General features: G+C 42.3%; 1 protein-coding gene across 1 annotated transcript in view; it reads left to right on the forward strand.

Moving 5' to 3' along the window:
* Positions 1-3,292: 3,292 nt before the first annotated feature.
* The window catches only part of LOC124280067 (calpain-9-like), a 53,694-nt gene continuing 30,478 nt past the window's right edge, over positions 3,293-26,508 (forward strand). The window contains exons 1-3 of the mRNA XM_046715947.1: positions 3,293-4,250; positions 9,357-9,533; positions 25,838-25,907. Coding sequence (XP_046571903.1) covers positions 9,378-9,533; positions 25,838-25,907 — 226 coding nt within the window. The 5' untranslated portion in view covers positions 3,293-4,250; positions 9,357-9,377. The remainder of the gene's footprint in view (positions 4,251-9,356; positions 9,534-25,837; positions 25,908-26,508) is intronic.

Consider the following 26,508-nt stretch of genomic DNA (forward strand, 5'->3'; position numbering starts at 1 on the left):
CCCACCCACACACCCATTCACTCTACCTATTCACCCACCCACACGCTCATTCATTATACCCATTCACTATACCCACTCACTTGTTCACTGGTTAAATTTACATCAGGTTTAGAGGTTGTGATTTTTTCTGGTTAAACTGTCTTGTTTCATGAGGGCGCATGTGGAGTGCAGCGTTTCTTGACGAGGTAACCCAGGATCCTCCTAAAACTAATCCGAGCTAAAATTCTGTAAATAATGTATGAATGCTTTATAACGCCGTTTGCAGAGTTGGTACTGACATCAAAGTGACAGGTTGATGATTATGAATATTCGGCGGGGAATTAACACCATGGCGGGGAACACCCAAAATGGTTTCTTCCCCGCCCCCTCTTTCTCTCTCTCTGTGTCACCCCCTCTCTCCCTCTCTTTCAGTCCCTCTCTCTCCCTCCCTCCCTCTCTCTCAGTCCCTGTCTCCCTCCCACTCTCTCCCTCCCTCTCTCTCTCTCAGTCCCTCTCTCTCCCTCCCTCTCTTTCAGTCCCTCTCTCTCCCTCCCACTCTCTCTCCCTCCCCTCTCGCCCTCTCTTTTAGTCCCTGTCACTATTCCTCCCTCTCTCTTAGTCCCCCTATCTCCCTCTCTCTCTCTCAGTCCATATATATCTCTCTCCCTCCCTCTCTCTCTGTCCCTCTCTCTATCCCCCCTCTCTTTCAGTCCCGCTCTCACTCGCTCTCAGTCCCTCCCTCTCTCTCCCTCCCCTCTCGCCCTCTCTCTCTTAGTCCCTCTCTCTCACTATTCCTCCCTCTCTCTCTCTGTCCATTTATATCTCTCTCCCTTCCCCTCTCTATCTATCCCTCTCTTAGTCCCTCTCTCTCTCCCTCTCTCCCTCCCTCTTAGTCCCTCTTCCTTTCTCTCTCTCTCCCGCGTTCTCTCTCTCTCTCCCTTTCTCTCTCTCTTCCTCTCTCTCTCTCACACACACACTGGTGTTGGATATCCTACAAAAGTGCTGACTGTCTCGACTGTTGTGCTGTCTATTCCGAAATACTTCCGACTTGATAATTAATTTACACGCTGCTTTCGCCGATAGTAAACACACTTTAGGGATTTCCATGTACTCGATTTGATATAAAGAAACGGATTATTTCGAGGATAGAATCCCCACCGTACTGGTGTAGACTTAAGTGTATCGATATACCACACATCGAGAGTCTGCTTTCAGTTTGTTCCGGGGCAAGGATTCGCATCAGTTACATCTCCAAAGATGTTTTTTTGTTTTTTGAAATACGTTTGGAATTAAAACCCATGTAAAAACCGGTTTTGTGAGAGGGGTCTTGCATGTTGATAAAATATGTGAAAAATAAATGTTAGCATTAAAAAAAAAAGACTTCACGTTTTGACATGTGTAACGTGATCTGAACTCGATGTGGTGACTGGCTTTCTTCAGTCGGGGCAGTATCCCCCTGAACGTGTGTTCGAATCCCTGATTGTCCCTGATTATTTCGAACGCTTCAGTACATCCATTATTCCAGTGTAAGCTGGCACACCTTGATGTAACTTACACAATGTCATGTGACTGATCATGTGATTAAAAGGGCGATAATTGAGTGAGTGAGTGAGTATGGTTTTACACCACTTTTTTACAATATTCCAGCAATATCACAACGGGAACACCAGAAACTGGCTTCATATATTGTACCCAAGTGGGGAATCTAACCCGGGTCTTCGGTGTGACTAGCGGACGCTTTAACCGCTATAACCTACCAAACCTACCCCAAAGGAGCGAGAAACACTCACTCATACACGATAGTCGTCACGGGGCTATTGGTGCAGGTGATGGTGATAGTTAGGTATGTAATCAGGCATTACACTCAGACGGTTACGGATTACAGAAGGGGTATATGAGTGGTTAATATATAGTTAATATCTTAACTGTTTAAGTATAGCCGGGAAAAAGAAGGTTACTTAGTACACATAAGATAAATATGTAAATCCTTCCATAAATACTAGGGGTGGGTATTGCAGAGAATATTCATATTGCGATATATTGCGATGCGAAAGCATGTATTGCAATATGCATTGCAATATATTGCATGAAGTATTTTTAAACAAAAAAATACTTATAATCGAGTTACTGCTTGATTTATAGAGCAAAAACACAACAAAATCACTATGCTTGATTAAGCTTTAATAACAAATTTTAATCATGATAAAATAAAAATGTGAATAATATTTGGCACAAATGAAACAAGGAAATATCCGAAGATTTCCGAGTGTTACGACGTTTCCCGAATGCAAGTCAAAATACCGGTTTTCGATCAGCGTATCGCAATACGTATCGTTTTCATGTCTGAACCGGTAAATACCGGTAAACCGGTTATATTGCACAGCCCTAATAAATACCCAGACAACCCACGCACCGTAACTACTACATACACACCTGAATTTGATAAGCGTCTTGTCAAACGTCATATAAAACCGTAAATGTGAAGGAAACTTTAACAAAGTGGAAATAAGAAATTATTGTTTAAAAACACACATGCCTGTCTGAAAAACACACGGTAATGATTTTCAGACAGAGTAAACAGTTGCTACTGATTGTACATTTTACTGAATGGTGTTCAGGGTTTTCATGTAAGGGAGGAAATGGGGTTTTTCATTTTTATTCCTCGTTTGGTTATGAGTATATAAGAGTATTCTGCATGTAGGGGTAGCCATGTGGTTGAAGCGTTTGCTCGTCTGGCCAACAACCCGGTTCGATTTCCTATAGGATACAATGCGTGAAGCATATATCTGGTGTCCCCGCCGTGATATTGCTGGAATATTGATAAATGAGGCGTAAACCATACTCACTCACTCATAAAAGTCCAACCGATTATTTGTACCACGTGACCTTTTGACCACACACCCTGGCGTTGGTAGACAGGTATAGGTCTTACGCCAGGATGACCACAGGAATGTTTACTCTCAATCTGTCACATCGGGAATTTATTTTTTGTGGCTTTTTCGTGGATATTACTTTAAACAGCAGGCCGAAAGACTTATATTATACTAACTGAACTCAATAATTTATATTTATCCATTTAACCTGATAATTTCAAAATCAATATGTCAGCCGAAAGGGGTCGATACCATACACACTGTTTTGCACCTGCACAGTGTTACTCTTTATGACGATATTTTGCTCAATACATGCTCATTCCCACTTTTTGAAGAACTCCTTTACATCACGATGAACATTTCGCGTATCAACAAACAACAGCTTTCAAAGGCACGAGATTCATTCATACCGGCAACAACGGCTGAGCCAATTACCCTCGACGTGGCGTGTTCGATTTGACGCACTGGTTTCAGCGGAATGGTTGTGTGTACGCATGGGTGTGTTCGATTAGATCCCTGGGAATAAGCCGAGCATTCAGGTGTGACATCCAAAGGAAGCAGGTGAAAGCCGCTATCTGGGTCAGGTCAAGCTCGATCTGCACACACCGACAATCCTGTGACAGCTTTACCGGGAAACGCAGGTATTCAACATACAATGTACCCACATATACCGCGGCATTTCGTGGCCTTGGGCGAAGGTTGCTTACAAAAATAATTCCTGGGTTACGGACGAAACGATAATTTAATCTGTGGAAAAACCTGTTCTTTTCTTCAGGTGCAACACATTGCACTTAGCGTGTTAATCGGATGTTAGTAACACATTCCACTTGACATTTGATTGAGGTCAGGTAAACAAACGTTTGATTTGATTTCCTTGTTGTGAGGCTGCCCTTGCGGAACGTTGCAATGTCTTGTAAGAATAAAGGCGGACTTGGGGATTAATCCACGCGTAGCGGCTGGGCTGTACATCGTGGAAGGCAGGAGACACAAGACGAGTGATATCATAGTTATAATCCACCTCAGTCGGTGAGGGCCGGTTTACGTTGTCAGTGACTGTCGAGTATCGATTTATACACCGAGGTGGCATACCATTCGTGTTTCATGACATGGTATTATTACACACGCCCGCAAGCTGGAATAAACAAGGCCAACTCGCACACGGAACTGTCCAGCGATCGGGAATCCTCGCTCGCCTCGTGCTTGATGTGCAATTGACATTGAAATCGACAACTGTTATACCCGTGGTGTTGATATAGGCTTTATTCCGGGGATGGTAATTACAGCACAATAAGCACGTGCTGAGTCAGTGGGATATTGACAAGCATCTGATTCATGTACATTACAGTCATTCGGATATAACGTGTGTTCACCTGTGATCTTCAAGTCAACTTTACCCAGGTAAATATACAATCTGTAGGCTGATCAAACAAGAAAATATAACCGGTATAAGCTGTATATTGTACCGGTACTGACAGATAAATTATTCAAACAAGACCACGGTTTTGTTGATTATAAATGTGCTGTTGTAGATTGCTAAAAGAAGGCGGTGACATGTCCATGTGAAATGAACACTCCACGTGAGTTGCACCAGATGGTTGTGCGTTGACATAATGCCTGAGACGAGGTTCATTTGTACTGGAGCGTGCACCCCTCTCCCCGTTATAACACGGTTTGTTTTGATTCCTTCTCAACTGAAGTGTATCTCATTTCAAGAGAGATCCGATGTTATGAAAAGTGACTGACTTTATAAAGTCGGCGTAATGCGTCGGAACTTTACTCTCTACTACTGACAATAACACCTGGATAAATATATACTACCCGTGTTTTGTTAAGGATATCGATAGCTACCTGTCTACATTTATATGGGGACGGTTGGGTAGCCGGGAGGTTAAAGCGTTGGCTCGTCACGCTGAAGGGGCGGTGGGGTAGCCTAGTGGTTAAAGCGTTCGCTCGTCACGCCGAAGACCGGGTTCGAATCCCCACATGGGCACAATGTGTGAAGCCCATTTCTGGTGTCCCCCCGCCGTGATGCTACTGGAATATTGCTAAAAGCGGCGTAAAACCAAACTCAGTCAGTCAGTCGTCACGCTGAAGATCCGGGTTCGATTCCCACATGGGTACAACGTGTTAAGCCCATTTCTGGTGTCCCCCCGCCGTGATATTGCTGGAATATTGCTAAAGGCGGCGTAACACTAACTCACTCACTCACTCAAACTCACTCAAACACTAAACTCACATATAATCACGTTGAACAGGAACATTCCATGAAATAGTAATATTTATATCAACAACGGCGGTGAAAACAAAACAACAACAATAATATTTATATTATTTATACCCATGTCATCGGACCAATGTGCTCTGAAAAATGCCATTCTCAACTCCCGAGGGAACATGCAAAACTAAATTAGCTTTAGTAAAGGATTCGTTGCTTTAAATCTCTGCCCGATGTTCCGTCTGTCTGAGTGAGTTTAGTTTTACGCCGCAATATTCCAGCAACATCACGGCAGGGTCACCAGAAATGGGCTTCACACATTGTACCCATGTGGGGAATCGAACCCGGGTCTTCGGCGTGACGAATGAACCCTTTACCACTAGGCTACCCCACCGCCCCGTCTGTCTGAGAGTCAGCTGGGACAGTAATGCATACCGACGCTAGTTACATTTGAACCCGCGGTGTCTGTTTTAATATAGCGGAATACTTATGTGAACGTATCTAATGTCATCGTTTTGCTGATAACCTACCGATACTGAAACTCGACATCTGTATTTGTAGACAAGTAATAACCCTTTTATGAAGCTTTCGGCGGAGGCCGAAGATAACTGTGTGTATACACAGATGCATTAACATTACGTTAAACCTATCTAACTCTGATTCGCGAAGTTTTAAATTAAAAATAAAATGTTTAACAGACAAACTTATTTATGCTTCTGTTCAGAGCATCCCAAGGAGAGAGAGTGGTCCGACAGTGTGAAATTGTAATCTCGCGTCGTGTGGCGAGATCTCGTTAAGACCCCGACTGCCCTCAAGAGTTCATGCATGAACATGCGCAATGTAAATATCAGTCTGTGAGTGACAGCTGTCAATCTATTTATACCACTATCATTATTCCGATAATACTGAACATGGACGATGTATATGGGCATGTCAGAGGGATACACAAAGTATATATCGACTACAAGTAGCCGGACTTTTTTGTGACAGCCTTGTTGGTTCAGTGGGTTTGATCGCTGACTTTGTGCACTGGCGATGAGGTGCCTCATTCAGTGTGTGGGCTCGAAATCAGAATGGGACTCAACCCAAAAAAGTACTTGAAAGTGTAGGGGAGACCGGGGTCAATTGTAACACTTTTTGCTTAAGTTCTTGTAATTCGACATTAGTCGACCGCTCACAAAGTTTATCGGTACTAACTAATACATTGACATCTTGGCTTTAAACCTCAGTGTCATTTAAAGTTCACGATCATGTCGTTACAAAGTTATTACGTATCAAATGCAATGACTGCAAGTGTTACAATTGACCCCGAGCACGGGGAAATTGTAACAGGTGGATGGGGCAATTGTAACAAAGAAGGTTCTTTGTTCTTGTTTTCGTATGCACAAAATATAATACAAAGACTAACACCAAAAACTTTCACCCGAGGGCTGATACTATCAACATAAGACTGAAAATGTTCTACTATGATGAAACTAGTAAAGAACTAACATAAAACCGACATCATAATTTGCTTCATTATCATAACATAAGGGAAATTTTCATGTCGGCAGTTGTAACCCAGTGTTACAATTGCCCCCGATAGTAGTAGCCATGTTTCATGCCACGTCACATGTTAACAACGTTGGGCTTCTCAAATATTTCTACTTCAAAATAAGTCGTTATACCTCAATTTTACACTTGAAAAGTTAATTCCATACCAAGCAACATTTACTGTATTAAGAACGTTTTATTACGTTTTGTGAAAAAATTACTTTCTTATGTAAAAAAGGATTTTTCGTCTACTGTATCTCGTCATGAGCAAGCAGTTGAAAAACGCCCGGATGTGTACCGCAGGAAAGCAAAGGGAAATAACTCTACTCACCTACATTATGCTTGAGCGAGAACTTTTAGAGTAATCGCCCTTGTTACAATTGCCCCGTCTTACAATTGACCTCGGTCTCCCCTACTTTACTAAGAGAGTGTAATCCAATTGTAACAGTTATCACATAACATGGCGCGTTCAAATTATGGCCTTGTTCAGTAGTGCATACCATTGTTCAATAGTAGATATCGGGCACTCGTGCTATAGCAATATCATGGCTTTGTTCAATAGAAGACACCTGGTATTATCTACAGGTTAGTATTAGTCACCGTCCGTAATGCAGGGTTTCCAGACTAACGAGTGTTATTGAGCAATGCTTTGCAAATGTCTGTATGTTCGTATCAGCTATCGTCCGTAATGCACGGTTTCCTGATAAACGGGTGTTATTGAGAAACGCCTTGTGCATGTCTCTATGTTCGTACCAGCCATCGTCCGTAAAGCAGGGTTTCCAGATTAACGAGTGTTTTTGAACAACGCCTTGTACATATACCTATGTTCGTATCAGCTATCGTCCGTAATGCAGGGGTTCCAGATTAACGAGTGTTTTTCAGCAACGCCTTGTACATGTATCTTTGTTCGTATCAGTCGTCGTCCGTAATGCAGGGTTTCCAGATTAACGAGTGTCACTGAGTCACACCCGAAGAGGTTTCACAGTACGTATATATAAAACGAATGTAAAACACGCGAGAGCAGAGATTTTTCTGAAATATACTAAAGTCTGTCTCAAGACATCATGACTTAACCTTCTATGTTTTAATTTCCTGTGGAGTAAACGTAATATTTACATACGCCGTGAATAGCAGTGATAATACACGCCTCCATACAGATACACCCTCGCAGTGGAGGTGGCAGACAGATCAAACACTCAGATATAAATGAACACGACCTGGCTAGGTATACACAGCGCCAGCGTAAATATGTCGGCGGGACGTATGCATGCTCATCACATGTAATCGATGTTTTTAAAATGAAAATACACACAGACAAGTGGAGCACGACAAGCATAGTCGCCTTTTGTGGCAAGCGTGGGTTGCTGAAGACCTGTTCTACCCCGGATCTTCACGGGTAGTAAGAGGCGACTAACGGGATCGGGTGGCCAGGCTCACCGACTTAGTTGACACATGTCATCGTATCCCAATGATGTAGCTCAGTGCTCATGCTATTGATCACTGGATTGCCTGTTCCAGACTCGATTATTTACAGACCGCGGCCGTATAGCTGGAATATTGCTGAGTGCGGCGTAAAACAACAACCAACCCAATACAGTAGTGTATGTCAACTGTTCCTTCACACTTTAGTCTCTTGGCACATACCGTCTCAGTGTGAATGTCTTGCTGGAATTGTGTTTTCTCGCTGTGCCAAATGAAGATAATGAGCACAAAGACTTTACTGTTTCTGTCACGATAATACATAACTTTAATCTGCTTTATCCTTCTGCATTCCTGCGATAAGAGTTATTCTCAGTTACGATGCCTGGGAATCGCAGGGAGTCGCATTTTGAAACAAGGATCTTTATATGAGCATGGACAGAGGCGTTTCTGTCAGCTGGTGCCCGGAGCTATATTGTGTGGGAATTGTCTCGAAGAACACGATGGACATGTTTGAGTGAGTGAGTGAATATAGCGTGCCGCCTCATCAGCAATTATGCAGCTATCAGCGGCGATAGCACGATGAGTTTTATGCTTACCACCATGGTGCGTTCACTGGGATCGGGGTGGGAATGAGGAGGGGGTGGCAGTCTAAATATATGCAACTGAATCCGTGACCTGTTTTCCACAGTTTGACACCGTACCCGGATATCGATCGACGCTCATTCTATTGACCACTGGTTTGTGTGTGCTGTGTGTTTGTTGTGCACTCTCTGTAGCTAAAATACAGTTGTTAGAGGATCGGATACTCCCCAAGTGGAAACAAAAGAACAAAGATACAAATATATGAATAAATACAATTAATAATTATAAAATGTGATCTATACTCATGCCAATAATGGTTGTCACACCCCTCCCCACCGCAACCCCCCACACACCCCACACCCACACCCCACCTCCAATAAAAAAAATTGAAGGGGGTGACAACCATTATTGGCATGAGTATAAGTAGACTAACCACTAGTCTCTGAAATGAACATATTTTACAGAAAGAAGCTCATAGTAAAAAAATAAAATATAATGAAAAGGAGCCCGGAGACCTTCTTCGTTTTCAGAACATTTCCTGAAGCTGTGGAAATGTAGACTTGCCACATTTTCTAGACTTGCTTGGGCTTTCTTGGATATATTTGCTTCAGGGTCTGTATGACAGACTAATTGTAATGATGGTGGCGATTTTCATTTTTATCAAAGTTACCGTTCTTAAATCATACATAATCTTGAGTTTATTATTTACCCTTCTTTAACCTACCCGACTGAGTTTTTTATTTCTGTGCCAGGTGTGAGTGAAGGGGAGCAGGATGTCCCAGAAGAAGACCTACGCCCAGATCCGGGACGACCTACTGCGGGCTCGGTCCTACTTCGTCGACCCGGAGTTCCCTCCCAACGAGAAGTCTCTGTACAAGAGTGGCAGGATATCCCGGAGGTTTGGCAGAGTTGTCTGGAAGAGGCCGATGGTAGGTGCCACAGTACAGCACTAAGTCTCTTTTACAGATCCCCAGATTATATAAAAAATGCGCGCGTGTGTGTGTGTGTGCGTGTGAGCGCGTGATGGCTCTATTTGTTCCGCTACGTCATGTTGATTGGCCCCTTTAGTTTCATTTCTTTCGATATTTTTGTTCTTTTAAAAATGTACTACTGCGACGTGACGTCATACAATGTCATGGAACGTCACCCACTGTTTTTGACAAGCCAACAAGTGATGCTTCCTCTTGAGATCAGGAAACAACAATTCCTCATAAAACGAAACCCCATAAAAACAAAAGCATTACTAAAAATAAACAAAATAGCACGACCCCGAAAATACAAAAAAACAACAAAACATACACAAAACTACAAAACACCCCAAAAATGCCTCCAGTGAATTACTAACGTTAAAAGTGTCTTGCTAGGTTAAAAAACCCCAAAACATACTCTCCATAGTCTCTAAACGTTCACTGACACCGTTAGCTTTTACCCTCAGTGCTATCAGTGCTACACACGTACACACTTAATGAATGTACCACCTCTCCAGCTAACCGCGAAGCGTCGGGCAACGCGTACAGTCTCCCCACGATAACATACATAACATACATCTTCACCTAATTATAACAGTAATTCTCAAGTAATTGCTGATGTAGTCCCTTGGATCTATTTTGAGAAGGGACGGTGGAGTAGCCTAGAGGTTAAAGCGTGGTTGATGTTTTCGGAACCAGAAAATAAGCCCTCCACCCAATTGCTTTTAAAAAACGTTAGTTTTACGCCGTTTTTAAGCAATATTACAGCAATATCACAGCCGGGGACACCGGGAATGGGTTTCGAACATTGTACCCATGTGGGGAATCGTACCCGGGTCTTCGGCGTGACGAACGAACGCTTTAACCACGAGGCTACCCCACCGCCCCACTTGCACAGTTATATTAGATCTGGCCTAGGTTCCGGTGTATTAATTCTTAAGGGTGCGGGAGATTGACCACCGGTCACTCAGATGAGGGGTATATAGAATCGCATCCGAGTGTCTTCTGATATCAATTATATTAACACGAGTTGATAAAGTTACAAATAGCAGAGGCTTGCCGAGGGTGATATTCTATACATCACCAAAAATCACCCTTTATTTAAGAAATACACTTCGCTCTACCACCATGTATAATGTAATAAAACACACTTTTGCCCTGAACTATTATAGTTAAAGTACGAGGACGCTTGCGTCCGAGTGCTTTAACGTTATAATAGTTCAGGCTAACTGGCGCGCTGTTCTATTGATGTGTCTGCCCCCTACGTTAAGACGAACGTTACCAGAAAAAAACAAATGATAACAGTTTGATGACGGTTTACGTTCGGATTAAATATCTTCTCTGAATTATTTTAATTGCATCTGTCATTAACGTAAACCATATGGGGCAATATGAACGTTGCATTTCTACTACCAACGTAAGTTTAGATCAGTACATCCAGAGGAAGTTGAGTAGTCAAGTGACATTCCACAATTGCATTGTGGGAATGTAAACATTACGAACGTTACCGTGTCGCTGAAAACTTGTGAGTCGAAATGACACATTTTAACCGTCGTAAAACATAAACGTAATGTTTGCACCAGTGATGTTAGCTGCGAGAAACAACAGCAAACCAAGAAACTGGATCCAACGGTGTAGTTTACTGTAGGAGGCCGTACGAGGCGATCACAACTGATATGCATCGTGACGTCGCTTACATTGTGACGTAATGTAAAATGGTTCGATTACGAGGGGGCACACTAGAATGGCGCAGTGACGGGTTAACGTCATTCAATTGTTACGTCATCAAAAAACTATACCTTTATTGTCTGATAATGTATTTTTTTTTCGATTGTTCTAACCGCTAGGCATCTTAGAATAGTTAAGAAATAAAGTTCGCTCTACCCCAATGTGTTTTGTAATAAAGTATAGTTTTGCCCTGAACTATTATAATTAAAGCACGAGGACGGTAGTCCGAGTGCTTTGATGTTATAATAGTTCAGGGCAAAACTATACTTTATTACAAAACACATTGGGGTAGAAGCGAACTTTACATCTTTTCTAAGATGCTAAATTTAATACTTTCTAAGGATAATTACGATTAATTTAAGGCAGAAAACAAATGACGGTGTCGGTGACCTAAATTAAGAATCCTCGCACAGGGCTAACTGGTGCGCTGTTCTATTGATGTGTCTGCCCCCCTACGTTAAGGCGAACGTTACCAGAAAAAACAAATGATAACAGTTTGATGACGGTTTACGTTCGGATTAAATATCTTCTCTGAATTATTTTAATTACATCTGTCATTAACGTAAACCATATGGGGCAATATCAACGTCGCATTTCTTCTACCAACGTAAGTTTAGATCAGTACATCCAGATGAAGCGGAGTAGTCAAGCGACATTCCACAATTGCATTGTGGAAACGCAAACATTGCGAACGTTACCGTGTCGCTGAAAACTTGTGAGTCGAATTGACACATTTTAACCGTCGTAAAACATAAACGTAATGTTTCCACCAGTGGTGTTAGCTGCGTGAAGCAACTGCAAACCAAGAAACGGGATGCAACGGAGTAGTTTACTGTAGGAGGCCGTACGAGGCGATGACAACTGACATGCATCGTGACGTCGCTTACGTTGTGACGTAATGTAAAATAATTCGATTACGAGGGGGCACACTAGAATGGCGCAGTGACGGGTTAACGTCATTCAATTGTTACGTCATCAAAAAACTATACCTTTATTGTCTCATAATGTATTTTTTTTTCGATTGTTCTAACAGCTAGGCATCTTAGAATTTTTAATAAAAAATCTACATATGTGAATACGATACTGCCGTTAGACATGCAGTGCTTCGGTGTCATATCATTGTGACGTCATCACGTTTTTGACGTCATAGCAGTGTGAGTCATGTAATTGATGACGTCAGGACATTGTACACAATCTAGGAGGTATCGTTTGATCTTACACAAGCAATATCTCCAGGCCCCCATTTCTCGAAACAAACTTAAGTTTTTACTCAAATCTCAAACTGAGTTCACAATTTGGAACAGCTGAATTTTTAACTCAACTGCATTTTTTAAATATAAAAGCCCAAACAACTTAAGTAATCTACCCACCAAACTCAAATTATCTTCTATAGTTTGAGTTTAATACCGATTTCAGTTCATTCTGTGGAATGCATTTTCCTGCATTTTCTCAAATTTGAGTAAAAACTTGAACTTAAGTCAAAACTCAGACTTAAGTTTGTTTTGAGAAATCGGGGCCAGGGTGCTGTAGTACAAAACAACCTTAGCGCTAAGACTACCTTAAGTCTATGTTAAGGTATGGGAGTTACGGTCACCTTAGCGCTAAGACTACCCTAAGTCTATGTTAAGGTATGGGAGTTATGGTCACCTTAGCGCTAAGGTTACCTTAAGTCTATGTTAAGGTATGGGAGTTATGGTCACCTTAGCGCTAAGGTTACCTTAAGTCTATGTTAAGGTATGGGAGTTATGGTCACCTTAGCGCTAAGGTTACCTTAAGTCTATGTTAAGGTATGGGAGTTATGGTCACCTTAGCGCTAAGGTTACCTTAAGTCCATGTTAAGGTATGGGAGTTATGGTCACCTTAGCGCTAAGGTTACCTTAAGTCCATGTTAAGGTATGGGTGTTACGGTCACCTTAGCGCTAAGATTGCTTTGTACAACGACACCCAGCGGAACACAGTTTGGGATGATAAAAGTTATTGCTAGTTTATGTGGCAACTCGCGATGATGCCTGTGACGATCATACACCATGGGCTACTGCAGTTTACCTTCGCCATGTCCGCTGCACAACATCTCACTCCTTCATCAATATACGAGCTGCCTGTTAATTAATCTGCCAACAATGAGCATATACGTCATTTGACGTCATCTTGTAGGTAACATACGAACCCGTTTAAGATTGGGGCGGTGGGGTAACTTAGTGGTTCGTCACGCCGAAGACCCGGGTTCAGTTCCCCACATGGGTACAATGTGTAAAGCCCATTTCTGGTATCCCCGTCGCGATATTACGGGAATATTGCTACAAGCAGCGTAAAACCTCACTCACTCACTGGTTAAGAGAGCCGCTCTCACCATATCGCGCCACTGCCGTCCCTTGTATTAATAATAATAATAATAATGAGTGAATTTGTAACGCGCCAATCTCCACGCCAGCTGGTATGCTCTAGGCGCTACAAGTAAAGTTATTTGGGCGAGAGTCTAGACAAAGTACTTCTTAAATAAAAACGTTTCGAGGAGAGTTTTGAAGGAGTGCAGGCTTGGGGCTGTTTTGAGATCTTCAGGCAGAGAATTCCATAGAACAGCTGATTGGTAGGCAAATGATCTGAAACCAAATCGTTTTAGTCTGTATCTGGGCACTGTGAACAGAATTTGGGACTAGGATCTGAGAGTTCTGGTTGGATTATACTGGCTTACAAGTTCACACAAATAGGATGGCGCGATACCGTTAAGGCACTGGTATGCGAGTTCAAGAACTTTAAACTCAATTCTAGCTGAGATGGGCAGCCAGTGTAGGGATCGTAGAAGTGGCTGTATATGTGCAAACTTTGGAGCAAGACACACAATTCGAGCTGCAGTATTTTGTTGTTTTTGAAACTTTGAAACAGATTCATGTGACACACCACACAGTAGGCTATTCCAGTGTTAAGAAGCCGAAAAGCTACATAAGCTGGTGTGGACTTGTACCCTTTTTGTTCGGTTACTCCGCTATTCAAATCGAACCTGACAAAACCTCCCCAACAATACTGAATACACCCAGACCGCCCCGTCACAGTACATCATATTGTCAGAGCCGTGTATTCTTAACATACAAGGGCAGTCTTCAAAGTGGGATTTTAACACAGTCAAGTTACCACTGAAAGATCGGTTTGGCGTTAAGGCCAAGAGTTAAAGCGTTGAATATTATGTTCAACAGTGAGGAGTATTGAGTGTGTGTACGGTGTAGGAACAGCCCCGGTGAATTATGGCGCTGTACATTAGAGTTTAATGTATACCCATGTTTTCATTTGATTATGTTATAGCGTGTGCTGGTAGTTCAGAAGTCTACGAGTGCGGGACAGTCGTAGACCAACCATAGCTCCTGAAATAGTAAATATCTCTCACAATAAGAAACACAGGCTGTTAAGATATTATGAAAAGGAACAAATATAGTTTCTTCAATACTAGACTTACCACATATTATAGACGCTAACCCTTATGTTCAACAGTGAGTGATTGAGTTTAGTTTTATGCCGCTTTTAGCAATATTCCAGTAATATCACGGCGGGGGGAACACCAGAAATGGGCTTCACACATCGTACTGTGAGGAATCGAACCCGGGCCTTCGGCGTGACGAGCGAACGCTTTAACCACTAGGCTACCTCACCGCCAGTAAGGGGTATTGAGTGTGTGTACGGTGTAGGAACAGTCCCGGTTAATTATGGCGCTGTACATTAGAATTTGATATATACCGATGTTTAATTGATTATGTTATAGCGTGTGCTGGTAGGTCAGACGGCCAACGTGTAGTCCAACCGTAGCTCCTGAAGAAACAATCTTAAAATAAAATACCCAAGGTCTTAAAACATAATGAAAAGGAACAAAGTGAGTTTCTGTACTAATAGACTTGTCACATATTATAGTGAGTGAGTGAGTTAAGTTTTACGCCGCACTCAGCAATATTCCAGCTATATGACGGCGGTCCATACATAATCGAGTCTGAACCAAACAATCCAGTGATCTACAGCATAAGTATCGATCTGCGCAATTGGGAAACAATGACATGTGTCAACCAAGTCAGCGAGCCTGACCACCCGATCCCGTTAGTCGCCTCTTATAAGCATGGGTTACTGAAGACCAATTCTAACCCGGGTCTCAAATGTCATAGACTTGCATGGGTTTTATAGCGTATTGTGTTTTTTTTTAAAGCTGCCCTCTTATTATTATAGCTGTAAGACGACTGTTTGTAAATAGTCCAGTCTAAACCAGACAATCTTGTGATTGACATCATGAGCAACGATCTACACATTTGGGTTAAAACATGTCTCATATAGTCAGCGAACCCCACTACCGGATTCAGCCAGTCGCCTCTTACAACAAGAATGGGTCTTAGATAACTCCTACATACCACATATATGAGACTGAATTCCAGGTCTCTCATTGGCTACTCCATAGCGATGCAGATGAACTACTTTTCTAATTGTAATTCATTAACTTTTCTCTCATACTTTAGCCGAATTTATCTATTTATCTGTCGAAACTTTATAGTCTTTGAAAGTTTAAGAATTTGTCTCTCATCTTATCAAGTTTGGATCATCATCATCGCCATAATAATCTACAGGATTGGCGGAACTCCTTTTGTGGATGGCCACACTGGGTAGTAAGCAGTAAACCTGATCATCCGATGTGCTATGTATTAATGCGCCACTATATATGAGTATGAAAATCGACAAAATGGTTCAAGTTCGGTGTTGATGAAACTTATTACTGCACTTGTGCTTATCACATACCGTTTATCTTTACCATTGTGCTGTTGTAAATACATGTACGCCTTGAAAGACCTCTTTGTGACCTATATACTGTCTGACAAACATTCATGTAATAACCTTTTTTAACCCGAATCCTTACAGGGTGTTTAGGTTGATGTTAACACAGCTGATTCAAGACAGAACTCGATGAAAGCAGACGCAATGAACTTGTAATTGAAAATGAAATAAAAAACTCTGTTAAATAAATTTTAGAAATTTGCGTTGGCGGGTTTGCTCAGCAGGTTAAAACGTTTATCTAGTGCAACTTGTAATTGAATATGAAATGAAAAACACTCTGTTAAATAAATTTTAAAAATTTGCGTTGGCGGGTTTGCTCAGCAGGTTAAAACGTTTATCTAGTGTAACTTCATTGGCATTTATTGCGGTGTAACATTCACGGCGGCTGAGTGATGTATGGTTTATTGACGAGGAGGCGTTTTCACGAATATATTGTTGTGTCTGCTTGACAATGAAGCTTAGGCAGAGCTAAGTCCTGGCAACTGCTATCTGTAATACCAGTATCCCAGTTGAATTTATCCAGAATAGTTGTATGATCCAGAGGGAGATGAGATTGATACTACGACGTGCCCTTGATGTTGACATCCAGTGAACGAGGGAAAAACAAAGCGCCTTTGAGCAGCTGAGCTGGATATCGGCGCTATGGTGTTTGACAAACCTCGTGTCATCTAACTGCTCTTGCAATGATATAATTTATAGAGAGCAGAAGGGGGCAAGAAAAGGATGTTGGGGGTGCAAGGATCAACTTCTTGTACAAAAAATGATTTTGGTAGAGGCTAAAACATATCACCGCAACCTCTCCATGTGCTGGATTGACTACAAAAAAGCATACGACTCTACCTCACGAATGGATTCTAAAGTCTCTTCATTGTATTGACATCCCTGAGCGACTACTTGATTTACTCAAGTCTTTAATGAGTTGCTGGTCGACTTAACTTGAGAAGTACTCGCAAAGGCAGGTGCAGACTTCGGAATCTATTTCAATCAGAAGGGGAATATTTCAGGGGGACTCCTTCAGTCCTTTGCATTTTTGTTTGTCTCTAAATCCTTTGAGCCTTCTGCTCAATAGAGAGGAGGGGTACCATCTCGGACCTCCTCAACACAGATCCCCAACACCGCTTACTCATCTCCTTTATATGGATGATATTGAGCTCCTTGCCAAAGGAGATACCAATTTGAAAGAGCAGGTTCTCCTGTCGAGTCTTCTTCTAATGATATTGGCATGGCTTTTATACTCGACAAATGTAATATTCTTCATATGAAACGTGGCAAGGTTATTAATGATGATGATGGATCGGTCAGGTTACAAGGGGGAGGAGTTATTGATTATCTTCTGGAAGATCAGGCCTACACCTATCTTAGAATGCAAGTTCGAGACAAGCTCCAGAATGCCCAGATACAAGACAAACTTCGGGCCGAGTATAAAGCTCTCTTAAAGAAAATGTTCGAAACAAGGTCAAAGCCCACCAATACTTCCGCTGTGCCAGTCTTTTCCTATTCCTTTGGATTAGTTGATTGGACTAAACAAGACATCCAGAGTCTTGACCGCCTGACCAGAAGGATCATGTCTGATAACAGAGCTCACCACCATCGTTCCTCTCTTAATCGCTTATATATGCCAATCAATTCTGGAGGTCGGGGTTTGATTTATGTGGAGGCTCTTCATGATAGAATTTTATTTTGTACTTTTTGCACATATTTATTTATCGGATGAATCTTTAGTGATGCATGTCAAGACTCATGATGAAAGCAAGGAATTCCACAGCTATTTAAGCTTGCCATGTTTGTTGGACAGAATCTGAAATTAGAGGTTGGTTTTGTTAATGGCAATGTACTGCTGGACGGTACAGCGATCGGAGTAAACCAGGTGAAGCTATTCACCAAGTCTGCCCAGAGTCGGTCATTTGTGGAGAAGCTTTCTGAGAAACCATTGCATCGTGTGTACATGCAGTGCGTGGAACAGAATAGCAATCCCACCGACTCCTTCGCCTGGATGAAGTCGGCTGGTCTTAAATGTGAAACTGAGGGTTTCCTGCTGCTGCTCAGGACCAGTCACTTCCCACTCGCAATCGCCTAAATGTGATTCTAAAAGAAAATATTTGCATGAAACGTCGATTGTGCAATGAATTTACAGAGATTGTCCAACACCTTGTCAGTGGATGTCCTTCCTTGGCACAAACAGCATATCTTAACGACATGATGGTATTCTGGATATACAACCTCAGAAGAATTCAAGCCAACAAACCTGATCTTGTCCATTTTGATAAAGCCAATGAATTTATTTATATCATTGAATTTTCTGTCCCTTTTGACAGCAACGTGATCGGCAAGATTCAAGAAAAGCATGCTAAATATGCGGACCTCGCCTTTGAAATGTCTCGCTTGCATCCCAAGTACACTGTCGTCAGGCTCCCCATTGTTCTCGGTGCCCTTGGTTTCGTACCTCCTGATCTCTTTGCGCAGATCAGGCGCGTGCCCGGGTTCTTCACCGGGAGCACAGCCCTTCTGACACTCTGGGTAATGCAGAAGGCTGCAGTGTTGGGGAGTCTACATATTCTCCGGAAAGTTCTTGGTGGGTTCGACTAGGCAGCGTTTCCTGGGAGAAGCCCGATTCGCTGTCTGGGTTGCGTGTAGAGGGGGCAAGGGCCCTGAGCTGATGATGAGCCTTACCAGCCTGACTGTGCCGGGATCACCCGAACCCTCTCTGCTGCATTTTCATCTTAATCTGTAAAACATAATAATAATAATACCAGTATCCCAATTGAATTTATCCAGAATACTAGTTGAATTTATCCAGAATACCTGTAAGCCAACTGAATTTATCCAGAATACCAGTTGAAGTAATCCAGAATACCAGTATCCAAGTTGAATTTGTCCAGAATACCATTATCCAAGTTGAATTTATCCAGAATACCAGTATCCAAGTTGAATTTATCCAGAATACCAGTATCCAAGTTGAATTTATCCAGAATACCAGTATCCAAGTTGAATTTATCCAGAATACCAGTATCCAAGTTGAATTTTTCCATTTATACTGTCATCCTGAATACTGTTTGTGTGAAAACTGTTTCTTCTGAATATTGTTTCTGTGAGCATTGTTAGTCCCGATATTATTTTGAAAGGTTTGATCAAAAATCATCAGTAATTCATGCATGGTTTCACCAAAGCTGTAAACCTTTGAAACCTGCATTACTTCGGGCCTTCCTCCCCCAGCAAGCAGACATGCCTTGATATAACTGAAATACTGTCAAAACCCAACTCCCTCCCTCAGAGAATTGTTATTCTGGAGCGAGTGAGTGAGTATGGTTTAACGCTGCCTTTAGCAACATTCCAGAAATATCACGGCGGGGACATCAGAAATGGGCTTCACACATTGTACCCAAGTGGGAATCGAACCCGTGTCTTAGGCGAAGCGAGCGATCGCTTTAATCACTGGGCTATCCAACCGCCCCAGCTTTTTTTATATGAATACCGTTATCAATTATACCACTTCAGTATTCTTCTATTCTAAATATTTTATCCTTCAAACTGGTTTTGCAACTGCTCGTACCCTGATGACAGCATTGACAGCTGACATGACAGTAGAACCCGTCCATTCAACACCTTGTGATGACCAGCCCTACTTTATCACCTGTTTTTACCGTTACAGAGGGCATAGATATGTGTCTGCATGCTTGTAATGCCTGGATATACATACATGCACAATCACTCAACACCAGGCTAGCAGTACAACTCAGGTTTACACGAATGCCTGAACTGAACTTTTTTTACACTCCGGCCGCGTTCTGCTGCATTAGAGGTACATGTTTACATCATTTATTATGTACAACTTATGTATGTTACACCCGTGAAGATCCAGGTTAGAACTGATCTTCAGCAACCATACTTGCCGTAAGAGGCGAATGACGGGATCGGGTGGTGAGGCTCGTTGCCTTTGTTGACACGTGTCATCGTGTGTCAGTTGCGTAAAGGCGGTGGGGTAGCCTAGTGGTTAAAGCGTTGGCTCGTCACGCCGAAGACCCGGGTTCGATTCCCCATTTGGGCACAATGTGTGAAGCCCATTTCTGGTGTCCCCCGCCGTGATATTGCTGTAATATTGCTAAAAGCGGCGTAAAACTATACTCAGTCAGTCAGTCAGTCAGTTGCGTAGTTCGATGTTCATGCTGTTGATCACTGGATTGTCTGGTTCAGACTTGATTATTTACAGCCCGTAGCTATATAGCTTGAATATTGCTAAATGCGGCGTTAAACTAAACTCACTCACTCTCATACATATATGTTACATACATGTATGGTACACAACATTGTTATATATACATATCGCTTGGTTGCAGGAATAAACTGTCTGTACATGCATTTAATCAGTTTAATAAACAATGTAATTGTGTAACTTTTTGGGGCGTTGCTTAAAATGCGACATTATTACTTTTCAAAATATTGCTAATTTACTAATTGTTCAGAGTTTATTAGAGTGAAAAAGCTGGTTCATTTTGTGCATATTCGGGTTTCCAAAGTAATGTTTGTTTGTTTATTTTGCCTTTCTAGAACCAAGATAGGCAAATAAACAAACAGTGAAATTCGTGTCCAATATCGTTTGAATTACAGAGAGTACATAATCTTTTATTTGGGAGTGTTTTAATCCATCGTCCTGTTTCAAAGGGAAGGTAATGGCTACAGTATAGTCGTGTGTCTATAACCCACACCCCTTTAACATGCCACTGAGCATAACGTTGGTATGATTTACTCGCGACAGTAACTGCTGACTGGCGGGGTGAAACAACACAGTTTTTCCAATGCGGAGAGCTATACATCTTACAGCCTCCTTGTTCAACGGGGACTTGAGCCGAGCGTTCCACTCCACCTGTGAAACACAGACTGCCCTTCTGTTGGGACATTAACATCACATGCTCGACATGCTTGTAATACCTGCATGGATAGTGGCCTCACCTTGGATAGTTGCATGGGCAACGGAATATATCAATAGCTTACCTGTAGGTCACCACAAAGTTAGTTTAACACATATTCGAGACGTGTGTTTATTCCATGTAACCGTTTATTCGAGACAGACGTGTATCCCATAACTGTTTACTCTAGACAGACGTGTATACCATAACCGTTTATTCGATACTGACACGTTTATTCTGACTCTCTGTGTCTCTCACTCGATGTTTCTCTGTGTGACTGTCTCTCCTTCTCTGTGTCTCTCACTCGATGTTACTCTTTATGTGACTATCTCTCTGTGGCTCTCTTTCTCTGACTATCTGTGGCTCTCACTCGATGTTACTCTCTATGTGACTGTCTCTCTTTCTCTGTCTCTTTGTGTCTATCACTCCACACTTCTCTCTGTGACTGTCGATATCTCTCTGACGCTCTCTCTCTCTCTCTTTCTCTCTCTCTAACACACTCTCTTAGTGTCTCTCTCTTTCTTCCTGTCTGACTTTCTCTGTGATTGTCTAACTCTCTGTGACTCTGTCTTTCTCTCTTACACACACACTCTCTGTCATTGTCCTTCTCCTTCTGTGTGATTATACACTTTCTCCTCAACACTGTCTTTCTCTCTGACACACACACACTCTATGACTGTCTATTTCTCTCTGACCCCCCTCTGCCTCCCCATTTCTCTCTTTATCTCTCCCCTGCTCAGTTTCGTCTCCCCTCATTCTCTCTATCTCTGGCCATGGGGCGGCGGGGTAGCCTAGTGGTTAAAGCCTTCGCGCGTCACGCCGAAGACCTGGGTTCGATTCCCCACTTGGGTACAATGTGTAGCCTATTTCTGGTGTCCCCGCCGTGATATTGCTGGAATATTGCTAAAAGCGGCGTAAAACCATACTCACTCACTCACTCTTTTTCACTTGGCATCTCTCTATCCTGATCCTTTCCTCAGTCATTCTCATTTGACATGCTATGCTAAGGTGCCCGTACTGCCATGCCCACATAGCGGGTTGTTCGTAGCTCAGTACGGATGGTATGTACAGCGTCCATACAGCTTCACCATGCGTTTGTGACCAACGGCGTCCTGATCATCTGTTCAGGAACAGACAGGTGGGAGAAGAACAGCACCCCAGTATGTCTCCGGCGTTGTAGTGAAGGTTACAATCTTCCACCGTCTTGTCATTGTAGAGATCTGTTTATAGAGTGTAGTGTAACTCGCATACAACAAGCGACAAGCTTTTGTGAACATGAAGTACATTATTACAAAAAGTAATATTTCGGTTTTATCAGATCCGACCATTGCGTGATGCTCTGTTGATTTTGTTAACGGCCATTAATATTTTGTTTGAAACCAGATCTAAGAGGGAGAGGGTGCAGCTTTAAAGAACAGTTCTATTTGTGACCAACATAGTTTTAAAGATCCCCACAGATAAAGGGAACACTTACGATCTACCGTCCATAAATTATACCTATATATATACAGGGAGTGACAGGTCAAGGCTTGTTTGTGCTTTGCGTTTACTTTAATGTTAGAAACAACCCACTTGGAACGAACTCACGTCATTCGTGTCCTAGCAAATGGGATTCAGGTCACTCAAACAGACATGTTTTGTCTGCGAATGCTGCTGCATGAGCTGAGCCCATCACTCCAGTATTGATTTAATTTGACAGATGCAAGTTTTGGTTTCACACTGTGCATGATGTTGTCATCCAAAAGGGGCGGTGGGCAGCCTAATGGTTAAATCGTTACGCTGAAGACTCGGGTTCGATTCCCCACATGGGTACAATGTGTGAAGCCAATTTCTGATATCCCCCGCCGTGATATTGCTGGAATATTGCTAAAAGCGGCGTAAAACCATACTCACTCGCTCACTCACTCACTGTTATCCATAAAGTCGTATGATTCATTGCTAACAAAGGATTAGAATTTATCATCTATGGCCAACTGTAGAGCTTGTGTGAGATCATACAATATCTCCTAGGAGATATCGTTTTGACAGTAGATTTTGTACAATGCCCTAACATCGCTGCACTGCAAATGGCAGTATCGTGTTCAGAGATGTACATTTTTCATTGAAAACTAATGACAAGTGATTTTTGATGATAAATAGAATCTCGTCCTTGTGTCTTCTGATATCAAACATATCAACACTCGTTGATAAAAGTGAGGTGAGGTGAGCTGAAATATAAGGGTAATGCTATTTTTGAGGGCATTATCATTTGCAGAAGCCTGAGGTCTTGAAAAAGACCGAGGGCTTCTGCAAATGCCCTCAAAAAAAGCAATACCGTTATTATTGCTAAAATACATGGAATTTGTGTTGAAAAGAAAAAGGAAACAATGAAGGAATTTGACTGTAAGTTTACCAAAATTAACTTCTGACGGGGTTGACTGCCTGATTGCAATTACGTCATCGAACAATTCAAGTGATGTCACAACAGAAAGTGACGATATTCGACCTTGGCCTTTGACAAGACCATAGCCTGCAACATGTTAAACTATGTCAGTGTCCGGTTTTGGTCCATCAACAGCATTAATAGTGCAATTGTTAGCACCATCAAGAACACCAATATTACCGCTATTTAAAGCGGGAATTCGGGTTGCTTTGACTTGTTTGACCCAGAATATCTGCCAGTCGAAAGCCAATTAATGTCGAATTAACCGTAAGTCCACGCACCCACTATGACGTCACATGACAACAGAACTGATAGTGGCCCGTCGTTAAGGTTGAGCGGTCAATATCATTTGCAGCGGCCCGCAAATTTCTGATAATGGGAGGGCCGTTTCATGATAACTCCATGTATTTTAGCTATAATGGGGTTAAACGTCGCACTTAAGATTATTTTGCTCATATGACGACGTGTGTATGTGTGGCTGATTGTACTAGCTATAGTGCTAGCCCACTGAGATACCATGCCGCAGTGAAGCATGAATACCCCACTCAGACACAGTATACTGACTCCGAGCCGACCAGTCCTGTTTTACCCATTAATGTCGAGCGCCAGGCAGGGACCAACAAGTACCATATTGATGTATTTTGGTATGACGAGGCCGGGGATCGAGCCCACGACCTTCCGCTCTCCGGGCGGACGCTCTAACCACTACACCACGGAGGCGGTTCACTACAGCGTTAACCCTACCTGTATTAGCACGAGGTCTGTGCAACATCCTCTGGTAGAAACAACATCTGCATGGTTCCCATCACAATAACCGCCTCCGTGGTGTAGTGGTTAGAGCGTCCACCTCCCATCACAATACATCAAATGTATCTTATTATTTCATCTATCTTCTATAATTGCATCTTGCTGTCACATGAAACGAGCTGGCCGAGCGGAATGACGCCAGTCGGGGGTTTATTATCCAACATACGTTTCCCTCCGCGACAGAATCGTGAAACCCTCCTTATCTTACCTTCATGTGAGTGAGTGAGTTTAGTTTTACGCCGCACTCAGCAATATTCCAGCTATATGGCGGCTACCTTCATGTGAATTTCATTGGTCAATGGCGCTTTAACAAGTTTCCGTGTCACCCTTCCCAGGAGGGTGACAACTGGAAAAAATATTACCCGCTGCCACGGTAACCGCCAAACTCTCCGCCGAGTAGGTGTATCGCTAACAATCGTATGACGTCAAAATATGAAGCATGCAGTGCCCGGAGTTCAAAAACCGTTCGATTAGCTGTTTTAATGAGTTCACTATGCACAGAGTATTGTAGCGACATTGCTTTATTTAAACTATTTCATTCATTGAGTCGTTTGCACTCAACATAATTAACCATTTTTATAGCAGTTTTAAGCTTGTCAGAATATGTTTCACTGATTTTAAAAATCCGGTCGAGAGGCAGACGCCATTTTATTTACATGTCATATATAGTCGGTAGCGATCTTCAAAATAAAATAATATGATACTTTGTACATTAAACATGGCGATAAGATAAATACGTTGTATGCTTCTCCCTCTGGTAATACGGTCTGATGTATTACCCTCGAGAGAAGCATACAACTTATAATATGTTACCTCCATGTCACACCGTGTCACATAGCATAAGTTTCGTCGCCATATTGGGCTATCAGATTAGTGGATGACTCAGGGTCGCTTGAATCAATACTCACATTGAGTTATTTTTATATCCAGTATACCCTTTATGGCGGCGGTGTAATCTCGTTTAGTCAGCACAACAAAATGTTTTTTGACACAATTTATGATATGAGTGAGTGAGTGGGTTTAGTTATACGCCGCACTCAGCAATATTCCAGCTATATGGCGGCGGTCTGTAAATAATCGAGTCTGGACCAAACAATCCAGTGATCAACAGCATCAGCATCGATCTGCGCTATTGGGAACCGATGACATGTGTCAACCAAGTCAGCGAGCCTGACCACCCGATCCCGTTAGTCGCCTCTTACGACAAGCATGGGTTACTAAAGATCAATTCTAACCCGGACCTTCACGGGTCATTTATGATATGAATTTACTATGAATCTCTCTCTAATGGTAGACACTGCAGCACCCGTCTCCACATATGGATTCGAACCCTGATGTTATGTGAATTAGCGAATACTACACCTGTGTGCCAACCGATGGGTTTCAACCGATGGCAAGGTTACCATCTTGTTCGTTGTGATCCCAAAACACTTTGTCATAAATCGTGGTGAAACTCTATGTTGTATTTATGTAATCTCGCTGATCGTACCCTATGAACGACCAGTAAACCGTTTTCTATATTTAGTTTAAAACTGTCTACGACGTCAATGAACAATTGATACTGAATTGATGCTGAAACTAACACCCACGTCTCTTATTTCCAGGACATCGCCAACAACCCTGTGTTTATCCTGAACGAGGCGCGCCGTCATGACCTTGACCAAGGTTACTTGGGTATGTCTCCACCCCAACCCCCTGCTGGGAACGTGACCTGACCATGACCCCAATGTAGAGTGTCAGAATAGATCCCCAGAAATTTATCACCCGTCTACCACTCGACTAAATTGCATCGGGAGGTCAAGCTTTTGTGGCTGTTTGTTTGTACTTGTACCCAGACGGCGGGAGACATTATTTGTACCTATATCAGTGACTGGTAATGTAGTTTATTGTTTAACGCAGCTATATATTACGTTATTATAAGCGTAATGCTATTTTTGAGGGCATTATCATTTGCAGAAGCCCGAGGTCTTCCATTAACTGCCCGACGAGGGCTTCTGCATATGATAATGCCCTCAAAAATAGCATTACCGTTATTATTGCTAAAATACATTTGTGAATTTGTGTTTAAAAGAAAAAGGAAACAATGAAGGAATTGAACAATTCAAGTGACGTCACAACAGAAAGTGACGATATTCGACCTTGGCCTTTGACAAGACCATAGCCTGCAACATGTCAAACTATGTCAGTGTTCTGTTTTGGTCCATCAACAGTCTTAATAGTGCAATTGTTAAGGTTAGCACCAACAAGAAAGCCAATATTACCGCTATTTAAAGCT

Source organism: Haliotis rubra, unplaced genomic scaffold (genome assembly GCF_003918875.1).
Source record: "Haliotis rubra isolate DU_JTF1 unplaced genomic scaffold, ASM391887v1 Scf1072, whole genome shotgun sequence".
NCBI lineage: Eukaryota > Metazoa > Mollusca > Gastropoda > Lepetellida > Haliotidae > Haliotis > Haliotis rubra.